General features: G+C 33.7%; 1 protein-coding gene across 1 annotated transcript in view; it reads left to right on the top strand.

The window, feature by feature from the left end:
* LOC147023626 (uncharacterized) overlaps window positions 1-24,613 on the top strand; it is a 156,573-nt gene that overhangs the window by 58,128 nt on the left and 73,832 nt on the right. The window contains exons 13-14 of the mRNA XM_085890349.1: window positions 3,421-3,474; window positions 3,648-3,717. Of these exons, the coding sequence (XP_085746475.1) occupies window positions 3,421-3,474; window positions 3,648-3,717 (124 nt within the window). The remainder of the gene's footprint in view (window positions 1-3,420; window positions 3,475-3,647; window positions 3,718-24,613) is intronic.

The raw sequence follows: 24,613 nt of genomic DNA, 5'->3' as shown, positions 1-24,613 counted from the left end.
AATGTATTGATGTGAGTCGTGGATAGAGAAAAAGAAAGAAATGAAGAAGACTGACAGTTTTATAATGTGTTGTTGGAGACAAATGTCAAATATTCCATGAAATGCAAGAACAAACAAATCGGTTATTGAAGAAATTTTACCACCATGTACATTGAAACCATTACTGCTAAATAAGAAATGATCATACTTTGGACACATCATACGTGAAGAAAACGAGTCTGGAAAAGTCAACCCTGCTGGGAATGGGTGAAGGAAGAAGTAGAAGAAAATGAAGAAGAAGAAGAAAATGAAGAAGAGGTAGAGACCGTGTATGTGCTGGATGGATGCGGTTAAGGCTGCAAACCACGCTTTCTCCAACAGAGTTTTGGGGAGTAGTGCAGGAGAAGGATATTTGGAGAAATCTGATCATGAATGTCACCAGAAGTCAGACACGACTTGATGGAACTAAATAACTAGATCAGGATGAATCTTTGCTAATTACAAAAAGTGATGCAAAGTATCTCACTCCTTCAACAGGAAAAAATGTTTGGGTATTCCAAAATTCCAGGGATGCGTATTTTTGAAGAGCCTTACAACTTTGTCAAGGTGTTCACAAGGGCCAATTACTTACTGAATTCCAAGCAATAATTTATGTGCTAATAAATAAATGAATGAATGATGACTTGATGAATGAAATAAATAAAGACATGACTTGACAAAAGTAGGTAACTGTATTCTTGTAAACCATTCATGGTACTAGCAACTTAAACCAACTCATTCAAACTAGAAAGATAGTGGAATTTTTGCTGACACTAAAATATGGCATTTTAGAAAAGAGGACAAATATGGGGCATTTGGCTGATGATGACACTTCACCCAATCATTGGTACATTTCGAATTAGCTCAATATACAGTGCCTATAGAAGGTCTACACCCCCTTTCAAAATTTTCACATGTTGTTGCCTTATAGCCTGGAATTAAATTTCATTAAATCAGACTTTTTACACCTTTATTTACACATCTTAACCAACAACTTTCAAGTGAAAAACAAATTATACAAATTTCAGAAAATAAATACAAAATTAAAATATCTTGGTTGGAATAGTGTCCACCCTTCTACAATAGCAATTGTAAATTAGCTCAGGTGAAACCAATCACCTTCAAAATCATACACCAAGTTAATTGGCCTCCACCTGTGTTAAATTGTAGTGATTATGATTATTTCAGAATAAAATCAGCTGTTCCTGTAGGTTTCCTCTGCTGGGGAGAGCATTTAAGAGCAAAGACTCAACCATGAGTCCAAGGAGCTTTCAAAAGACCTCCAGGATAAAGTTGTGGAAATGCAGAGATGAGGGGATGGGAATAAAAATATTTCAAAGGCCTTTAATTTCCCTTGGAGCGCAGTCAAGATAATCATGAAGAAGTGGAAGGCGTGTGATACCACCCAGACCCTCCCCAAATCAGGCCATCTCTCCAAACTGCATCACCAAGCAAGGAGCAGACTGATCAGAGAGGCCACCAAGAGGCCAATGGCCTTTGAAAGAGCGACATGCTCTTTGGCAAAGAGCTACATGCTCTTTGAAAGCTACATAGCAAAGACTGGTCACTGTGTGCATGTGACAACAATATCCCAGGCACTCCACATGTCTGGCCTGTACGATAGGGTGGCAAGAAGGAAGCCATTGCTCAAAAAAGCCCACCTTGAGTCCCATTTGAGGTATGCAAAAAAACCTCTCTGTAAATTCTGAAGCCGTGTGGCAAAGGTTTTGTGCTCTAGCAAAACCAAGATGGAAATGTTTGGCCTAAATGCAAAACGTTACATTTGGAACAAACCCAACATACAACATCACCCAAAGAACACCATCCATACTGTGAAGCGTGGTGGTGGCAGCATCATGTTATGGGGATGTTTCTCATCAGCAGCGACTGAGGCACTTATCAGCATTGAAGGGAAAAAATGGATGGAGGAAAATACAGAAAAATCCCAGAGGGAAACCTGCTGCCCTCTGCAAGAAAGCTGAAATTGGGGCAGAAGTTCACCTTTCAGCATGACAATGACACAAAGCACACAGCCAAAGCTACACTGGAGTGGCTCAGGAACAAAAAGATAGATGTCGTTGAGTGGCCCAGTCAGAGCCCCGACCTAAATCCAATCGGAAATCTGTGGCATGACTTGAAGATTGCTGTCCATCAATGCTCCCCACACAACTTGACTGAGCTTGAACAGTTCTGTACAGAAGAATGGGCAAATATTGCCGAATCAAGGTGTGCAAATTTGGTAGAGACCAATCCCAACAGAGTCACAGCTGTAATTGCTGTCAAAGGTGTTTCCACCAAGTATTAACCAGGTATTAAATAATTAACAAAGACACTTATCCAGCCAAGATATTGTAGTTTTGTATTTTTAATTATTTTCTGAAATTTGTAGAATTTGTTTTTCACTATGAAGTTGTGGGTTATGATGTATAAATATAGGTGGGAAAAGTCTGATTTAATGGAATTTAATTCCAGGTTATAAGGCAACAAAAGGTGGAAATTTTGAAAGGGGGTGTATACTTTATATAGGCACTGTATAACCTGAACATCCTCTTTCCTCCATATTAAACAACCACCCAGTGTGACCACTCCTGGTATGACACTGGTATAAATTGCTATTTAAAAAGCAGTAACTTATCAATGTATGCAACTACATTCCTAAAAACATGACACGAAAACACTGTTTCATACATAACCTGGTCAAAACCTCCAGTATTTCAACCCAGATTCACAGATTTTTTTTTTTTAGCAGATTCCATATAGCTGCAGTCAACCATATCCTGATGTGTTGAAAAGTGACAAAAAGACATTTGGCGAATATGCTCATTGAACAGGAAGTAAGTTTAATATTGAGGCCTCCAGCATCTATCCACCACAATCGATCATAAAGCTTGATGTTGTTTGTGGTAATATATTCAAATGTATTATATTCTCCACTTTTTTGCAAATAAACAAGTGTTTTTCTTTTTTCATTTTATTGTGTTCAGTTTGTGTTCTTCTGGCTATCGTTATCAAGTTTCACCGGAAGCTCTGAATCAACTTGCCAATTTGAATCTACCAGCAGTTATTTAAGGAATGAATGCGAGTTTTAATTGCTGTATGCTATACAGCAGAAGTGATCGCTTCAACTAAAAATAAAATAAAAATCTGGAACTATTTGTATTTTTGGTGTTTAAATCAATAGTATTTGATTTTGAGACAATGGTATACACAGGACCCGATTCAAGTTACTGATTTTGAATCTGGATATTTCATTTATCAAGAGACCATTATTCCTCTTCCAATAATTTAACCTTTTCAATAAGCATCCACCTATATTTCACCATACATCGAGTCATAAACCATCAAATTGCACTGTCATAAAAATCTGACCTGTACCAAACCTGACTGCTTCTTCATTTCTAGGGAATGAAAGGGACGATGGGTTTCCCAGGTGAGGAGGGCATGCCAGGCTTAAAGGTGAGTATCTTCTCCTGACTATATTCTACATAGCAATTTGTCTTCCATTGTGCACTATCATTAAAATGGTTTTTCTCGTTTTATATTCAAGGACTCATTCCCAAGGCAAGCATTGTTTTCTGGGCAACATTGCTTAGAACAGGTTATATTGATGATGTATTCTGTCTGAACAGGGTCAACATGGAGAGCCCGGACTTCCTGGCTCTAATATTTCCATTCCTCATGACAAGACTCCAACAAAAGGTGTTCTTTTGGCACTATCCTTACAGCCTATCCGTCAAACAGACCATTATCTAACTTTAAGTTGTTACAATAGGAATCTCCATGAACATTAGTTTTGATTTTATGAGATTATCAAGTTAAATGTTTATGTAACTTTGATAGAGCAAATTCCAAATTGCACAATTTGGTTCTGTATTCAGGCGAATGTTGGTCAATTGTACTGGTCTTTGGAGATGTCTCTATTTAGAATTAAATAATGGATCTTTCTTGCTTTGTTTCCTTCTTTTTGCTTGGCATTTCTCTGATCCACCTCTCCCATAAACAAGTATATTCTGAAGCTTTTAGGCTAATAATGTGATATAATGAACCATTACTGTTGATTATTATTGTCATCATCCCATGTTTGTAAATTATAAACATAAACAAGTATGAAGACTACAATGGTTCATGAGCGGTATTTGACGATGTAGATTGTTTCAGAAGTCAAGGATGCGACAATGTGATAATTTTTGACCAAGTTATAAAAATTATCAACATGATGTGGTACGGGTGACAGGTTAGCTGCAAAATTAGCTGCAAAATGTCGAAAACCCGGTTTCGTTCAACAACTTAAAAAATTTGACCTTTGCATAACCTTTAAAGGTCACAAAACAATGTTGTGGACATTAAAATAAGGAAACAGGATACGTGCTATAGCTTATTGGAGTTAGTTCGTCGAAGATGGTCGAAAATCCGGTTTGATTCCCACAACTTTGAAAATTTGACCTTTGTGGCCTTTAAATGTCAAAGATCAAGGATTATGACCTTTGGTGCAAAACTTCCTCTGGAACATTCCCAGGAACAATATAACGTCATATAAGCTATATGGCATTGCAAACTCCTCGGATTATCCATACTTTGATGAAATTAGCGTAAAAACAAACTTGAAGGGGCGCCACGGGCAAGGTGTTCGAGATAGAGCAAAATGGTTTCAAGACTTTAGGTGGGGAATGACCTCAAAATTATGCATAAAAAATATTGTCATCCTAGCTCTTCAATTTGGGCGGTCGTATGATTTTTATGTCAAAATTTGCAATTTTCTAAGTTTTTGACCTTGTGACCTTGTGACCTTGACCTTGGGACGAAAATGAAAATCAGACAAAGGCAAGTTTTAGATAATTCATTTTGCTATTCAAATACCGAAGAACCCATTCCATTCAGTCCATTCCCGAGGAGAAGATAGATTTTTAATCCGACTACCCCCTAAAAATGGCTACTTTTTCGGCCTGGCTCCGCCCACAATGGGCATAGCACGCCCTCATCCAGGAAAACACAACTAGACATTGATATCAAACACATAACCAAGCTTCATCAAGATCGGATCAAAGTCCACAGAGTTATGCTCTGGACAGACAGACAGACACACAGACAGACAGACAGACACACAGACAGACAGACAGACACACAGACACACAGACATAATGAATATAGTGGTCACTCTGGCTGGCGCTCATGAACCAATAACTTTATCCTACATGCAACTTATAAATTACAGTGTATGAGGTACAAGGTAACTTTGTTTAGCAGAACAAAAATTGGGAACATATGCAAATGGAAGTTCTGGTCGTATAGAAAATGTTGAGGTGAAAGAAAAAATAATCTCTGTCTCCGTCTCTGTCTCCCTCTCCCTCTATCTCCTGTTTATTCATCCCTTGATGTCGATATGCTTTCCTTCTGCCCCACTGTCAGTTTGTCACCGTATACCGTCACCTTGATCTTCCACGAGCCTCGACTTTGTCTTCCTAAGACATGCATTCTAGGATTATAATGTCTTATTTTTTCATGGCAATGTTTTGATTTCAAACAATGCTAAAGAACTAAAAATTGCACCATAGGAATGGAGTCGAATAGATGTCTCGTAGATCCAGAGGGTAAGGATGAGACCCTTGTACTGCGATCAACAGAAAGTTGGAAGAGCTAAATTTGGAAAATCAGATAATTCGATGAAAAAGGAATATAACAAAGACAAAAATCATGATCAGTCGCTCTGCAAAAAAGCGAAAAGTTTGAATTGACCTGTGACTCAATTTTGGGCGAACATCTCTGTCTACTTGAACGCATTATATTCAAATGTTTATATCTATTCTAAATATTTCTAAGTGACTATTAGTTTAAAACATACATGCATATTTGTTACATAACTGTAGCATTTACTTCAATAGGAAATGGCTAAATGTCCTGAATGATGTTAATCTAGCCAGGTTAGAATATTTCATACAAGTAGGCAAATAATTGTTCACATCGGTACAAATGCTTCACTCAAGTTTATCCAAAAGAGAAAAAAAATTAAACACTTGGGGGAGGTGGGGGGGGGGGGGAGATGCCATATCATTTGAGATCAGAGGATGATGATTGCCAAGAATGGTGTTTGAAGTTTACGTTATGCATGTCAAATAATTCACACAATATATGTTTGGACAGTAGAGATAAACGATTTATATGAGTAGGGTAAGAATACTGATTCTGGCTCACTTTTCCCCATGTAAATGAATGGGGGATTTTCAGCGATTCATATTTTTTTCCCTAAAAATAAACCCCCTTTTTATCCCAAGGTATATTTATTTGTCTCCCCTTTTAACTTGGAGGTTGAACCTCATTGAATTGAACACCTGGGGGTTGAACAGCTCACTCATTGAACCTATAAAGATTTGTTCATTCTCAAATTCCTTCAATAGTTTAATTTTCTTTGCACAATAATCCCCATCTAAAATATTGACAAACAAAACATTTGAATCTTTATATTTTTTAAGATACCTCATTTGTGCCATTACGAAATGATAAACTTCTCTTAATGCTCTTGTTTGACCACCTCCTGAGCCACAGGTTATTTTTTGTTAAGCCCCGCCCACTTTTCTTTAAGCCCCGCCCACTTTTGTTAAGCCCCGCCCACTTTCCACAAGGTATTCAATAAGCCCCGCCCACTTTTGCTAAGCCCCGCCCACTTTTGCTAAGCTCCGCCCACTTTTCATGAGGTATTTTCTTTAAGCCCCGCCCACTTTTGCTAAGCCCCGCCCACTTTTGTTAAGCTCTGCCCACTTTTCATGAGGTATTTTTTCTAAGCCACGCCCACTTTTCCTAAGCCCCGCCCACTTTTGCTAAGCTCCGCCCACTTTTCATAAGGTATTTTTTCTAAGCCACGCCCACTTTTCCTAAGCTCCGCCTACTTTTGCTAAGCCCCGCCCACTCTTACATCATTTCCAGTTCATCTCTGACTCACAAAGAAATCACTAGAAAATTACAGGATGTTATGGTTTTGAAAAATTTCCCAATGAAGGCTTGCCTAGGCTTGCCCAGGGAATTTCCAAAGGAAACCACACCCACCAGTCTTTCTCTATAAAAGCTTCAAACCCAGGCTCCATTTTAAACATTTGTTTTTGCTGGCAATGGTGTTCTGTGTGCTTGTCTCGAACTGTCTGTCTTCTATGGAACTAAACCTTCAAGTTGATGAACTGGATTCAAACCTCTTATCTATTGAGGTAAGATTTTTTATTTTCCTATTTTCAAACTTTGATTGAAGCATACTCATTTAATAATTAAATAACTTAATTAATACATTATTATTTTCTCTCACAGGAAATTGTGTCTGAAATACGAAATGAAAATACTGCTTTTGCTACAACTTGGGGGAAATTGTTGGCTTGGTTGAAGACCTTGAGTGGGATGACTTTGGTGTTCCTTGGAACTCTCTGTCTTCTATGGAACTAAACCTTCAAGTTGATGAACTGGATTCAAACCTCTTATCTATTGAGGTAAGATTTTTATTTTCCTATTTTCAAACTTTGATTGAAGCATACTCATTTAATAATTAAATAACTTAATTAATACATTATTATTTTCTCTCACAGGAAATTGTGTCTGAAATACGAAATGAAAATACTGCTTTTGCTACAACTTGGGGCGAAATTGTTGGCTTGGTTGAAGACCTTATGAGCGACCAAGACCCACAGAACGAGTTCGTCCTTGATGACCCAACCAAAGAGTTATACCTTGGAGACCAACAAAATCCTGAAAAAGAGTTTTACAGCAATAGTACTCATTGTGAGTTATCAAGACAATACCCACTGAATAAGTTATACCTTGATGAGCCAGAATACAAGTTTTACCTTGGAGACTCACAAATTTTGAAAAAATCAGTAAATGAGTTCTGCCTTGATGGTTTAAATAACTACCTTGGAGACTCAGGAAAAGGGTTCTGCCAAGATGGTTCTAAATATGGGGCCGACCTTGGAGACTCACAAATTTTGAAAAAATCAGTAAATGAGTTCTGCCTTGATGGTTTAAATAACTACCTTGGAGACTCAGGAAAAGGGTTCTGCCAAGATGGTTCTAAATATGGGGCCTACCTTGGAGACTCACAAATTTTGAAAAATCAGTAAATGAGTTCTGCCTTGATGGTTTAAATAACTACCTTGGAGACTCAGGAAAAGGGTTCTGCCAAGATGGTTCTAAATATGGGTCCTACCTTGGAGACTCACAAATTTTGAAAAAATCAGTAAATGAGTTATCCTTAAGAGACTTTGTAAGTTGGTTTTACTTTGAATACTTGAAATGTGGGTTCTGGATTGATAACTCACAATGTGATACATATCTTGGAAACTCAACGGGAATGTGGTTATACCTTGAAGACTTGGAAAGTTGGGTTTATGTTGGACACTTGAAACTTTTTTGGGGGCTTTTATTTATTTATTTATTTATTTATTATTATTATTATTTTATTTATTTATATTTTGGAGACTTTTGGAGTTGCTATCACTCTTTGGGATCTAAACCTATCGATGTAGTTCTTTGTCGGATGGTGCTTGATGGGAGCAAGATCAAGAAAGTTCTGGGAAGAAAGTGCAGGCTTACTCCCCCTTTCTACGTCATCAAACCTGAAAGCCTTAAAAGACAGAATTGGAAGAAGAAAAAAAAAACGTAAAAATATATATATATAGGTGGAAATCTCATTTTGAAAAAGACATTGTGTTGGGCGAGGATTGAGTTGGGGTTGAGATTTTGAATGTGAGGGTTGGGGTTGAGATTTTGAATGTGAGGGTTGGGACACACACACACATACACACCAACAAACAAAAGTTAAGCCTTGACTATTCAGTTGAGGATTCTGTGTTTGGGGTTCACAGATCTAAGAACGTCCCCCTTGACACACATTATATACTGTTATACACCTCGGACTTGGCCCTCGAGTGTCCACAACGGTGTATAGTAGGAGGGAGTGAAGCGCCAACCTATTGCTCCCATTACACACACACACACACAAACAAAAGTTAAGCCTTGACTATTCAGTTGAGGATTCTGTGTTTGGGGTTCACAGATCTAAGAACGTCCCCCTTGACACACATTATATACTGTTATACACCTCGGACTTGTCCCTCTAGTGTCCACAAAGGTGTATTATCTGCTTAGTTTTGTCTTTTGTAATTCCTGTGAATAAAATGAACCTAAAATCTCTTCCCCTTCCAAATCATATATTTTATAAGTCCAAGGAACTGTATCTATTACATCAACAATTTTAAAAAGTTCTTTCGTCCATCGTTCAGTAAAACCCTTTTCAAAATGAGATTTCCACCTATATATTCTTACGATATCACCAACTTTGAACTTAGGTTTTCTGACATTAATCTCTTTTTCATATTTTAATTTTGTAAATGTTTCTGATGGCTTCATATTCGTTGACGTGTGAATCGTGTCATTATACTTATCCACAATATCCTGAATAAAAGATAACCATTGTTGTGAACCGAGTTGTGTGAATTTTTTATATAGTCTCTCTTTTAAGGTACGATTAAAACGTTCAACAACAACTGCCTTCCCTTCATTAAAGGTACTGTATAATGTAATACTGTTATTTTTTAGAAAATTCATAAATGTCTTGTTATAAAACTCTCTACCCTCATCAGTCCACAATTTCTTAGGTTTTCTCTTACTTTTATTAAATATCTGTTGAAAAGCTAACATAAGAGTATTACCTGTTTTGTTTTTTAAAGGGACAACCCACGCATATCTACTCCTCAAATCAATAACGGTTAAAGCATACTTGTACCCCTTATCATTATTGAGTTCAATCAAATCAGCAGACCAGATATAATCAACTTCCTTGGAATAAACTTTCCTTCTCTGAAACTTTGTGAATATTGGTTTATGTAATTCATCAGCTAATTGCTCTTCAGTCTTAATGGCATCATTAGAGTCTATAAGTTTTTTGAATTTCCAAGTCCAAGTTTCAATTTAGCACTAATCATCTTCTTCACGATGAACCTATCAACTTTTTCTCTCAAGGTTGGATTTTGTATCAGAGACAAATTATACAACATTTCTCTATCGGCTTCATGCTTTTCTTCCAACGTTGTGGTATTCCCATAATCAATATCGTGTCTCATGCACACTTCATCAACTCTATTGATTGGTTTACTCCAGGATTTAGGATTGTCTGCCTCATCTAATCTTTTATCCAAGTTTGTGCCTGGACCACAGAAAGAATACCCTGGAAGATGTAATTCCCCTGGTATTCCAGTAGTTGTAAATTTACTTCCTGATAAAAACTTTTGTATATCTCCTCCGAGTTTGTGTTTGGAGATAAATTGATTTTTTTTTGAACCACACACCGAACATATACCTTTTTGTATAACCCTGTTATTTTTACTTTTAATATATGAAATATTTTTAGTATTAGTTTTCTTTTTACATTTGAGACAATAACTCATTTATTTATGAGAAAAATTTCTGCAGAGTGCAAAAACCTTTTTAGTTTCCAACATGCACATTTGAATCTTAATTTTTAAAACATAAAGAATCCTTAGAAATGCCTTCACTCTCTCCTCCATTTATTTAAGAAAAAACTTGAATTAAAATGAATAGCTTGACGATGCTAATAGTTTTGTTGAAAGTATTGCAAATAGACTTGTTAATTCTTTGTATTCCTCCCTGGTGAGATAAGTTATTTTCTTTAATACCTCTATTCTTTTTTGAATCTCACTGGTTTCCATATTTTGATATTTATTCATTCTCTCTCTTTCCTCCCTCTCTCTCTTCTCTCTTTCCTCCCTCTCTCTATTCTCTCTTTCCTCCCTCTCTCTATTCTCTCTTTCCTCCTTCTCTTTCTTCTCCCTCTCCTCCTTCTCCTTTTCCTCCTCTTCCCTCTCTTCTTCAACTCCTTCCTCATCCCTTACTATACTTGAATCGTTTACACCCCATAGAATATTATACATATATTCATCAGGATTTCTTGTTATTCCTGTATCCAAAATAATTTTTTTACAACAGGAAACCAATAAAATTTCTTTTGAATTTCTAAAAGAGCCTTACCTTTTCTTAACCTTATAATTTTTTCATTATTTAACATTCTAATTAAATCTAAAGTTGTCGGTTTATCAACATCAGCATAATGCCAATCTTTTATTGAAAATACCTCATTCTTATGTTGTAGAACATATTTATTAAAATACCGAATACCCTTTTCTTGAAGGTATGCTTGGACACAGAAATGATAATTTTCTTGAAGCCTTCTTGCTGTCATTTATGTATTAGAAATATATGTTAGAATAATATTATGGCACGAAACACCTCCCCATCTTCCCATAGTTAAATCATTTTGTATTTCCTTACTTATTATATATAATCCTGTTTTTTCTGTTTTCATGAGATAAACAAGGGCAAAACCATTATTATATTTACCCTTATTAAATTCTTTTATTTGTTGTTTACTAATCGTGGCTCCACAAAACTCATTCTCGATACCAAGTGGATAATATTCTTCCTTACGAGACTGATTTAATTGTTCCAGGTCTTCGAGGTTAATTTTAAATGACCAATTATACCCTAAATCATTCATATCATACCCCCATTGTTCTATTCTCATACAAACGATACGCCCTTCTTTATAAAAATTTATTTTAATTCGAACTGTGAATTCTGTATGACCTGGAGATAATATCAACACTTCTGTATCTTTAGAATACACAGCCGTTTTATTTAAGTATATATATTGTGATAAATCGCTTAATCTCACCAAGTCATTCGCGTCAGTCGGGCTTGGATAATTTTTTAATTTATAAGCATTTTTCATGTTAATATTTTTGTTTATATTATATTTATGTCGTTCAGCCTGTGCCTTTGTGTAATAATTTGATAAATCAATATCCAGTTCTTGAGATACACCAAAGATAGAACCATCTTTACCAACATAAGTCATTTATATTAGATTAAAAATAATATCATAAAATTTTTTATTTTTGTTGAGTTGAAATAACACATATAGACATAATTGACCACAACACTTGGAATTTAATTCTTGGACTTGAAATGTTTGATAAACACCATTCTGTAAGAATTTTATGACTTCAACAGGTGGTGGAAGACCAAAACTATCAAAATAATATTTGTCTTGACTATTAAAAATACAAACCCAATGAGAACCGTTCCCATCATTATCTTCTAAGTTCATAATAATATTCTTTGTATGTTTCGACACATTTGTTAATTCATCTCTCATACAAATAACCACATTATGAATTTTTAATTTCTTACAATATTTGGCAAGTTGTAAATTTGATGTTGTATTCTTTCCAAATTCTTTCAACCACTCATCAATGCTCATTTATTTATTAGAAAGATATAATCCATTACCTCTTTTCGTTAATTTTACACCTGCTTGTGCTATAGAAGAAAGCATATCTCCAACTAACAATCTCGCTTTATCAGGCAGACCTTCAAGTTTTTCAGCAAAATCTACAATTACACCACTTCCACTAATTTGTTTCTCCAACTCTTTGTTATGTCTTTCCAATTCTTTTTGAGCCTGGAGTTGAGCCTTCCTTTCGTTGGCAGTTTTGACCGCTGTTGAAATACCACCCGTCAATGCTCCAACCGCACTTAAACCAGCAAATAAAGGAATTAGAAATGGGAGAAATCCTCCACTCGTCTCTCTTATTGAATATTTTTTCAACATTGGTTTTGTCATTTTAATTTTAAGTGAGCCAGTGTCATTCAAGATTTTAACCTGTTCTCTTGTGAGCAAAACATCAATTCTTACTGCTCCTTTTCTCTGAATTGTATTAATGTTAATCGTACAAGGCTTTTGATTTTGAACACAAGATGATAGTTTATGAAGATTGATTTGATTAACATATACCCCAGTTGGTACTTTGCCACTCATTTATTTAACAAAAAATTATGTGAGACTAATCATCACACCATTATCTGTATTAATCTGCAATTCTGTTTCTTCCAAAAGCAAACAATATGTATCAACTTCTTCACTCTCTCCTCTTTCAATGTATAGGGAAGTATCCACTCGATTAGACTTTATAGTTTCTTTTTGAGCGCTCAGGTCAAACGTATAGATTGTATACAAACTTTTAAATGCTGTCATATCCAAAATAGGTTCTTTATTTCCATTACTTTCACACACCTTTTGGTAAGACTTGTATGCTTCAGCAAAATCATTTTTTTCCCAATTAATTTCCAATCTATCTCGTGGATAAAATGTTCCATCTAGAGAAACGCGAAGTTGTTTCACCTTAGCATTATCACTCAATGCATTATTCTTATCAGTCGCAGTATCACCATCTGGCTTTTTAAAAATCATCCACAGATATCGTGGCTTTCCTTCCAGAACACCCAAATTCCACGTGTAAGTAGTTTGATTGAGTTTAACGTGTTGACATCTTCTTTTGAGGTATGATACACTGAGTGGATTCTTTGAGTTAAGTCTTCGATTCAACATCTCTTCTGTTTTAAGATTAGGAGTATATTCACTGATATACCAACTCATCTCCTCAATTACAAATTTATTCTGATCACCAAAAGCATTACCAACACCAAAAAGCAATCTATTTTCATTATCATTCCTTTGTAGTTGAAATCTAATTTTAAGACCATACAGAACTTTATCATAATCACAAAATCCAAATATACCTTTAAGAGGAACTGCCACAGTAAAACTATTTTCTGCTTTTGTATCATCATTATACATTCCTTTCCTTTGAATATATCCAGGGTCTGTGTTTGTTCCCGTTGACATATCAGGAATAAAACCTTCGACAGACCCCTTTCCCATTCTATCACTGAATGTATAGAGTGTAAATTTCATCATTTCAGATACAGCAGAGACATAATCAACCGCTTCAACTTCTTGTGTTCCAATATACAATCGCACACTATCAAACATTTTCCAGAAGAAATCATTTACAAGTGTAGCGTTTGTGTTATTCCCAGCCTTAGTGAATTTAAATTTACACAACAAGAAACTTTCGGAGAGATTCAAATAGGTTTGTTGATTATTTATTTCAAAACTTTTTGTACCATTTGTATTCCAGTCTGTTCCAGTTATTGCATTTACCTTGAAGTAATCTTCTTTTTTAGTGGAGTTTGAGATAATAATAGTATCATCCAAATCATAGATACTATCAGTTGCTTCCATACTTGTATTTATTTAGGAAAAAAGATGTTAAAACTTTTGAAACCCTGATCCAAGTATTTGAATTATTTTCTGTCGTTCTTGGGGGGACAACTGAGTTTTACCTTTCTTAATTTCTTTTATTGCTTGTAATTTATGAGATTCTTTCTGAGCATCTTTTATACTCTTTACAGCACCTGCTACATTTCCCACAGCAGAAGCAGTTGAACCAATTAGGTCTTTATGTTTAAGAATAGTTGAACCAATACCCATGAGAGTATCAATTATCCCATCTCCTCTAAATTGATGTCCAACACCCCTTTGTCTCTTAGGTTTATAGTATCCTCTACCAAGATACATACCTTCACCCTTGTAGTACGGGAAAGGAACATCCCATCCCCTGTAATTATTTTATATTTTCCCAACTCGTGCTTCCTCACAATAACCATCGTATTTATTTATTGAAAAACTTCACGTAGGTGAATTCTGATGGATATAACTTCTCCATTAAAAGAAATCACACGATTATCTTGGTCGGTTATCCTAAAATTTACTCTGTGTATGGTTTTTCCTGACACAGGTAGATAAACCAAATTTTTAGGCTCCATATTGAATTTATAACCAATTGGGGTTGAGTATGCGCTGAATGAAAATATTGTATTTGTTTTTAATCCATCATTATAAGCACCATCAATCAAATCACAGTGAATTAACACCGAATTTATTCCTGAGGATATTTGAATGACATTATCACTGTAAAACGTCCCATTAGTTTCAATCTTTTTTGAGGAGAAACCTAATAACTCTCTAAATGAATTATCAATTGTGAAATCAACCTTGTAGTTATTTTTAACTTTAATCGTTGATTTTGAAGTATGTTTTTGAATGTTTATAACAATATTTTTTGGTTCATCACCCTGTTCTTTCATAAGACGAGCAATTTCGGAAGATATTTGAGAAATCTCGTATGCTCCGGGTGAGACTGTTATCGTTTTGTATCCACTTCCCGGATTATAACTAAACTTGTCATTTTTCTCGGTTATATTAAATAAGGTATTATAAGTCTCCATGGACAATAAAGATGCCTCATATTCTTTTGTTGTGTCAAGTTGTAGTGGGTATGGGAATGAAGATGTGTGGTCGCTTGTTGTGAAATTAAAACTCAGGATTGTGCTTCTCATCTTATTTAATATGAGATAAAATGTCTTTATATTGAGATTTATTAATTATTTTCATGTTCATCAACTGATCTAAAATGGCTGATGCTTCATTAAAACAATTGTTATTTCCAGCCTTCTTACTGCCGAACAACAATAACAGTCTATTAACTAATTGCGATGGGTCATTTGGAAGAAAACTAATACCTGAACCAAGGATACTTAAAGCCTGAATAATGTGTTTCTCCTTCTCATTCTTCCTACTTTTACCAGAAAGAATAACCTTATAATTTAGAGTGTTCAGCAAATCAATATATACTCTATCATCATTATTTTCCATATCCAATGGTTTATCAATATACTTTGATTCATCCCTCACAGTTGAACCTTGTCTTCCATCTTTTGTGAGAAGAAACATTAATCTCGGAGTTAGTTTAACAGGCGGTTGAGCAGAACTTAAGAACCTTAATTCATCATTAAATATCAATACCTTTTCTTGAACAAGATGAAATATTGCTGGTTGTTCTGTTGGAATGAGTCCTGCTTTGGTTTTTGAATCCGCTGAATATTCATTGTTTTGAACAGCATTCACAATATAATCAGGGGGTTGATTAATCTCTTCCAGTTGTTGAAATAAACCTTCATCATGTTCTAATTCTCCAATATGCTCTAATTCTTCCTCCGTCATTTGACTGAAATCTTTTAACATTTGGAGCTTTCTGGGAGTATATTCTACTGTGGGAACTGTGGAAACATCTTTCATTTTTCCTTGGGAAGTTTTTAAAAGTGGTTTAAAAAATTTCTCTTGTTTTTTTTCAAATGCTTCTTCGCCCGTTAGTTTCTGTCTGCGTTTCTTCTTTATGTCTTCCTGTTGTTTTACAACTTTTGAAACCAACTCTTGATGTTCCTTAAATCTTCTTGCTCTTTCTTTTGTATCCATTTATTTATTGTAAAATATCATTTAATGAATTGTAAAGATCAACAGGGAAATTTTCCTTTTCTTCATCATTCAAGTAGATGTGTTCAAATAAATCCTTTTCTTTAAATATTTCATCAAATTCTTTATTAACATTAATGCGAGTTGTAATTTCTTCTTCACTAATCCTTGCATCTCTGCTTTTCATACGTTTGTGTTGAGTTTCTTCATCAACATCAAAACCGAATGATAAAATCTTCACTCCGCTCAGATATTTAATAATTTGTCTCGTTCCTTCTGGATTAGTTTCTAATATCCCAACACCACCAGATTTTAGTTTCTTTAACTCACTCTTACAATGTGAATATTTTGTTGTACCAAGAGAAACCTCCTCAAATATTTGTCCTTCATTCCTCAATCGCATATGTTCCTCCACTGAAATATAGTGATAATCTTCACCTTTTACTTCTCCAGGTCTTATTGCTCTCGTTGTTGTTGATACAATGCGTATCACGGGGTGTTTTTTAAGTAAATTTACAATATTCTCATTTGTACTACACAAGAACCTTGATTTATGAAAGTTTTTTCCAGAAGCAGATTTACCCACAAGATTTATAATAATAGTTGTCATTTATATATGTAGTTGTTTATAAAACAAAAAATATATCCCTTAATATCTCATCTTGTTTCACAACAATATATTTATATTTTTCAGTCGTGTGCTTCATATAATCCTCAAATTTCTTTTTACTACATAATGTAGAACAATTATCTCTCCAAAAATTATTGATATCTATTGAATTTAACTTGAATAAAATAAAAGTATTAGCATTGTTTCTGATGGAACGACGAGGAAGTTGAAAGTACGATTGACTAAGATAAATACAATTACAAGAAGAATGTCTCCCTCTTGTGTAGTAGCTGTCCATTACCGTTTGGTTTCTCTCATTAACACAATCATCAAAGATAACGAGGTTCTTTTTGATTTATCCAAATCTTGGGGAGACGGTATATCATCCGTATTATCACTAAGAATACAAGTTATAAGATTTGATTTCTTTTTACATCTCTGTGTATCACAAAATAGTTGAATTATATCTTCAATGTTATAATCATTTAGGTTTTTTGACGTTTAAATAAACCTATTATATCTTCTTTTTGAAGACCAGCATTAAAACCTTGTGAGAGTAGTTGATACTCTGGTTGAAAACTCGACTTTGTGAAAATTATTAAATTATCATAATCTAAAAAGTTGGGAGTGAGGAGCATTTTTAAAAGTAAGCAGGTTTTTCCACATCCACTTGAACCAACTATGAGACATCTTAATGAATTTGGGAGATTTTTATGGTTGTTAAATTTTATCTTATTTTCCCAAATAGGTAAAAAATCATTCATTTATATATTTGAAAAACAGGTTATTTAATTTATTATTGGCTTTTTTAGAAACTCTATATTTTATCCTAAGTTCAGGTTTAATTTCAAGATAATCCATTATTTTATTTATACAATATCTTGTGTTGATATTTCCCTGAAAATTACATCCATGAATAATATACAACAACAATCCTTTGAACATTTCTCTTATACGTTCAGTTTCTTCCCTTGTAAGGAAAGGTGTGTTATCATCCTCATACTTTACATTCATTTCTCTAATCAATCTTGTAAAGTAATTCATTTTTGGTGTAAATCTAAAAGAATTATTTTCCTTTTTATATTTTTTATTATCATTAATTAGAAGATAATCACAGAATATACATTGTTTATAAGCTTTTGACTCTGTGTTTAATCCCCGTCTTTCACACGCAGGACAATTCTCAAATTTGTCATATGGAGAATCAGGAAAGTCTAGCATATTTATAAAGTAAAACTTTACTTAAACTGAAATTCATCTATACTTTCAGTTGTATATTACCATCGATATCGATATACTTTTTTCATTATCAGATTCAACGACAACATTTTTTATATTAAAGGTAATTTTAAAATTATCGTTAACTACTATTGAACGAAATGTCATTTCACCTGATATATTAACATCCTTTATTTCATCAAGATTTACATCTTTAGGGTTGTTGAAAAAAATACAAATTTCTCCTTGCATATTACAGATGGTCTTATCTTTTCTTTCTAAAGCTTCATCCATAAGGTTTTTGTTCTTTGATACTTTTTCTTGTTTCATTGCTTTTTCTAGTTTTGAATATATTACTAGAAGGAGAGGAGAAACTTTTGTTAGAGATACTTTAATTGATGTTCTACCAGGTATACTAAAAGCCCTTCCACTGAAGGAAATTGAAGAACTCATATTATTTACCATAATAGTTTTTATCCAATAGTTGTTATATTTATCTTTGTTCAATTTTACATCCTTGACATATTTCTCAGTATCTTTAACAGATGAAGAGATTGATTGAAACTTGTCTTTTGTGTCTTGAAACATTGTATTTATTAAGTGAAAAAGTTGGAGGATAAAATGTTTTTAAGCACAGATTCACCTATAAATTAAACGAAATTTTCATCAAGAAAATTTTAGTTTAAGCAAAGTTTTATTCTATAAATATGGTGAATACAACGTACTGCGATGTTTGTAATCACGAATATAAACATTATAGAAAACACCTCCGAACCAACAAACACACATTTAATCTATTTCATCAAATATCTCCTCTTGAGTTGGAAAGAAAACATTGTGATATCTGTTCAAAGGATGTTTTGAAGAGTAGTTATAATCAACATCTTCAATCACAAAAACACAAGAAAAATGAGTTTAAAGTAAAGGGAGACTATTATATTAAAAACACTGATGAGGCATTTAAAGGGCATATAAAAATAAGGATTTTTCAATTTGGAGAACCCAGTCCATCATCAATAGCTGAATCAATTGAAATAGTGAAACCCGATGTTGAAAAATTTATTAAAAAGACATTAAAAGAAATAAAAACTTTAAAGTTTTATATGGGAGTGAAAATGAATATGAAAAGACAAGATGAAGAACAAACTCCTTATATGAGAACAGATCTTCATTTTATAACATCATTTCAAGATTTTTTGAATAGTGGGGTTTATGAAGAACTATCAAGACAAGAGGAGGATGTTGATAATACAGTGGTAGGAAGTGGATTCAATATTAAAAAAATCATCTTTTTAGATATACACATTCTGAAATCAAACCCTCTTAAAGCTTCTTCTTATATTGAATTACCAAAAGAAATAAAACTAAAGAAGGCAGTTGTTAATATTAAGAACAATGATAATAAATGTTTTCTCTGGTCTGTTCTTGCTCACTTACATCCACCAAAATGTAATTCAGAAAGAGTAAAACAATATATGAAATATGAGAATACCTTGGACATTAAAGATTTTAAATTCCCAATGCCATTAACAGATATTCCTAAATTTGAGAAAAAGAATAATCTTTCTATTAATGTATATGGATTAACGGATACAAACAAAGTTCAAATATTAAAAATTTCAAACAACTATAAAAATGAAGAAACACACATTGACCTTTTATATTTTAGTGTTGGAAAGAATTCACATTACACATACATCAATAATTTATCAAGATTAATCTCTTCTCAGGTATTCAGAACAGCAAACAAAATATATCCTTGTAAGCGATGTCTTAATTCATTTCATACAAAAGAACGATTAGAACAACATTCAAAATATTGTAGTAATCATAAATCAGCTGTAATTACAATGCCTAAACCTGGTGAAAAGATTTATTTTGAAGATTATAATAAATCTATCATGCACCCATTTGTGATATACGCTGATTTTGAATGTATCCTTAAAAAGATAAATACTGCTTCTCCTAATCCAAAAGAACCATATACAAATAAATATCAAAAACATATTCCTTGTGGTTTCTGTTATTATATCAAATCATCTGTTGGAGAAAGGTATAACAAACTTGAACATTATCGTGGAAAAAATGCTTCACAAGAGTTTGTAAAACGATTAGAAAAGGATTGTATAAGACTCACTAAATTAATGAAAGAAACAAATGAACCGATGAAATTAACCAAAGAAGAAAAATTAGAATTTAGAATGAACAATATCTGTCATATTTGTGAGGGGGAAATTAAGGAGTCTAAAGTTAGAGACCATTGTCATCTTACTGGTAAATATAGAGGTCCCGCTCATTCCTGTTGTAATCTTAATTATAAATTACCTTCTTTTATTCCAGTCTTTCTTCACAACAGCGCCAACTATGATACACATCTATTTATAAATGAACTTTCAAAAACACCAGGGAATATTTCTGCCATAACAAACACAAGTCAAAAGTATATTTCATTTTCAAAAATGATATTCACAAAACCTATAACTCGTATTAGGTTTTTAGATTCTTACAAGTTTATGGGAACATCACTAGCCTACCTCGCATCAAATCTAAGCTCCACGGACTCTTTTCCAAATCTTAATTCATTCTTTCCAAAAGAGGAAATTCTCACTCAAGAGGAAATTCAGATTAAAGAGAGAATTCAAAGTAAAGAGGAAACTCTAATTAATGAAGAAATTCTAACTGAAGATGAAATTCTAATTATAAAGAAAATTCGAACTAAAGAGGAAATTCAGATTAAAGATGAAATTCTGATTAAAGAAGGAATTCTTACGAGAGAGGAAATTCAAACAAGGAATGAAATTCAAAGTAAAGAGAAAATTCTTACAAGTAAGGGAATTTATCCTTATGATTATATGGATTCATTTATGAGATTTAAAGAAACACAACTTCCTTCAAAAGAAAGTTTCTATAATAACCTTTATGAAGAAGAGATAAGTGATAAGGAATATAAACACGCACAAGAAATATGGAAAATATTTAAGATAAAGAACCTTGGAGAATATCATGATTTATATCTAAAAACAGATGTTTTATTGTTAGCTGATGTGTTTGAAGCTTTTAGATCACTCTGTCATCATAAAAATTGTTATGGATTAGATCCTGCCCACTATTTCACAGCTCCTGGTTTAGCTTGGAGTGCAATGTTGAAAATGACAAAACAAGATATAGATTTAATCAGTGATGTGGATATGCTTTTGATGATTGAGAAGTCCAAGAGAGGTGGAATATCACAAGTATGTTCAAAAAGATATGCTAAAGCAAATAATAAATATCTTCCAAATTATGATAGTGAAAAAGATAGTAATTATTTGATGTATTTTGATGCTAATAATTTGTATGGATGGGCAATGTCTCAATCTCTGCCTTATGGTAAATTAGAGTGGGTGGAAGAAAAGGATTATGAAAAGGCTTTGATGAATATTGTTATTTCTTCTCAAGAGGAATTGAATGACGAAGAAGAAGGTTATTATTTTGAAGTTGATTTGAGGTACCCGAGTGATCTTCATAATAAGCATAAAGATCTTCCTTTTGCATGTGAGAAAGAAACTCCAAAGAAAGAATGGTTAAGTGATTATCATAAAAGTTTTAATATTAAAGGTAAATCAACAGAAAAGTTATTAACAACATTCTATGATAAAGAGGGATATGTTTTGCATCAGAGAAGCTTAAAACAGTTTTTGAGAGAAGGATTGAGAGTAGCTAAAATTCAGAGAGTTTTAAAATTTAAACAAAGTCCTTGGGTGAAAAAGTATATTCAATTCAATACAGATATGAGAGCAAATACAAAAGTAAAATTTGAAGGGGACTTTTATAAATTAATGAATAATGCTGTATTTGGAAAGACTATGGAAAATGTTAGAAACAGGCAAAACATTAGATTCGCAACATCTTGGAAAGAAGCTTCGAGATTGATAAATAAACCAAGTTTTGAGAGAGAAGAGGTTTTTTCAGAGAACTTTTCTGCAATTCATATGAAAAAGGAAAGTATTGTAATGGATAAACCAATTTATATTGGAACAGCAGTTCTTGATTTATCAAAGATATTGATGTATGATTATTTGTATAATGACTTAAAGAAAGAGTATGGTGAAAATGTTTCATTGTTGTATATGGACACTGATAGTTTTATCCTAGATATAAAAACTGATGATGTTTATGAAGATATGAAGAAAAATATTGGAGTATATGATACAAGTAATTTCAGCAAGAAGAGTGAGTTATTTTCCAAAAAGAATGAAAAGGTTATTGGTAAGTTTAAGGATGAGTTGGGTGGAAAAGTAATGAGTGAGTTTATTGGATTGAGAGCAAAGGCATATGCTTATAAGTATGGTGAACAGATTGATAAGAGGTTAAAGGGAATAAAGAAATATGTAATAAAGAAATCAATAACTTTTAGAAATTATTATTATTGTTTGATGAATAAGAAAGAAGAATATAGGAAAATGAATACAATAAGAAGTTATAAACATAACATATATAGTGAAGAAGTAAATAAAAAGGCATTAGGAGCCTTTGATGATAAGAGATTTATTTTAGATAATGGAATAGATTGTGTTCCATATGGATATTGTATGATAGAGTGTATAAAATAGATTATGTTTTAACGATGGGAAGATGGGTTAGGGTTTTTTAAGGGCTACCGCCGCGTTTTTCACAATATATAAATGGTTAAACCAAGTATTAATCAAACTAAAGAGTGGAGAAAATCTCAGTCTTGGTATATAAATGGAAAACATAATGAATGTGAAAAATATCAAATAAGTCTTATTGAAAAAATAACTAAAACAAAGGTAAATAAAACAAATAAGCGAATTAATTTAAAAACTAGTAAGTTAGAGGATGTAAAGAAAAAATGAATATCCTTGAATGGACTGAAAACTTTGATGGTTATCAATTGAACAATGAAAAAACAATTTACTATAATCTCAAAATGATATGTGGCTCAGGAGGTGGTCAGATGAGAGCATTAAGAGAAGTTTATCATTTCGTAATGGCACAAATGGGGTATCTTAAAAAATATAAAGATTCAAATGTTTTGTTTGTCAATATTTTAGATGGGGATTATTGTGCAAAGAAAATTAAACTATTGAAGGAATTTGAGAATGAACAAATCTTTATAGGTTCAATGAGTGAGCTGTTCAACCCCCAGGTGTTCAATTCAATGAGGTTCAACCTCCAAGTTAAAAGGGGAGACAAATAAATATACCTTGGGATAAAAAGGGGGGTTTATTTTTAGGGAAAAAAAATATGAATCGCTGAAAATCCCCCATTCATTTACATGGGGAAAAGTGAGCCAGAATCAGTATTCTTACCCTACTTATATGTGTTAGTGGTGAGCCGAATACAAACTAAATTTGATGAATCCATTGCAAATTGCTGTTTCATTACCCCGCGCATGAGGAGTGAACAGCAGGGGTAAAGCAACTGGTTCACTTCTGTCTGTCTACAAACATCAGTTTATGATCGAGGAACAACTTCATTTAAGGCCCGGTCACACCTTGACGTTTTAGCCAACGTATGCCGATTTTTGAATTTTTTTTCTAAAACGCTGGCACACGTTGAATACGTTATGGGTAAGTTTTGATAATATTGAGAGCACGCTGAAAAACACTGCCATACGTCGTTGTACGCTGGCTTTAAACGTTGTACTTTTTGGTTGTCCTCAAATTTTTTCATGCTTGAAATTTCACGATGTATGCCCGCGTATGACTCACACGTTCCGCTACGCTGGCTACAAGTTGTATGCACGGTCTGCGATCGTTGACAGACGTCAACACATGCTACTTGTAAGTTAATCATAAGTTGAGACACGCCAAGGTAATGTTTAGCGTACCCGAAACTTATTTCTAACCTATGATTAACGTGTTGTTGGCACGTTACGCGATCGTTGCCACAAATCGACAGACGTTACTTTTAAGTTACTCATAGGCTGAAAGACGTCGGTATAATGGATCGTCCTTGCGTCAGCGTCCACGGCCACGGCCAGGACACTTATTTGCAGCATTCTTCAAACTTTTCTTGGGCATGACGAGGATGTTCACACTTCGATGTCTCGCTTGGCTATGATTCCAATTGTCCATCAGCAGCGTCTATTTAAAATAGTCGAGTTTGAGCGTTTTAAAACGTTCAGAAGAAACGCTTCAAATTTCAAAACCCCAGCGTCAAAAAACAAAGGCGAGTGACAGCAATTTAAATCGTTCATTGTAAACAATGAAAATAGCTGAGTGGTACCGTTTAAAAGTCGTTGAGTGTAAAAAAAATCCAATTGTTGAGCGCAAGCATCTACTTTCAATCGTGGAGATGCAGCCATTTAAATCGTTGAGTTTATCATTTAAATCGTTAAACGCAAGGACGATCCATCATAACCCACACCCTCCCCCTCACACTCACCTACGACTGCCAACATGAACAAACTACTACTAATACTGATACTGATACTAATACTGATACTGTTACTGCTGACATGAACATCGACTCAAAAAGGACTCGAAAACACTGTTGGGTTCCCCTTTTATGAACACCATTTTTATATACCAATTCCCAAAACCGCTGGGAACACGTCT

Source organism: Eptatretus burgeri, chromosome 7 (genome assembly GCF_056783735.1).
Source record: "Eptatretus burgeri isolate ZD-2024b chromosome 7, Ebu_testis_v1, whole genome shotgun sequence".
Classification (NCBI taxonomy): Eukaryota; Metazoa; Chordata; class Myxini; order Myxiniformes; family Myxinidae; genus Eptatretus; species Eptatretus burgeri.
Note: the sequence above shows the minus strand (reverse complement) of the source record. Positions and strands in the feature narration are given on the sequence as shown.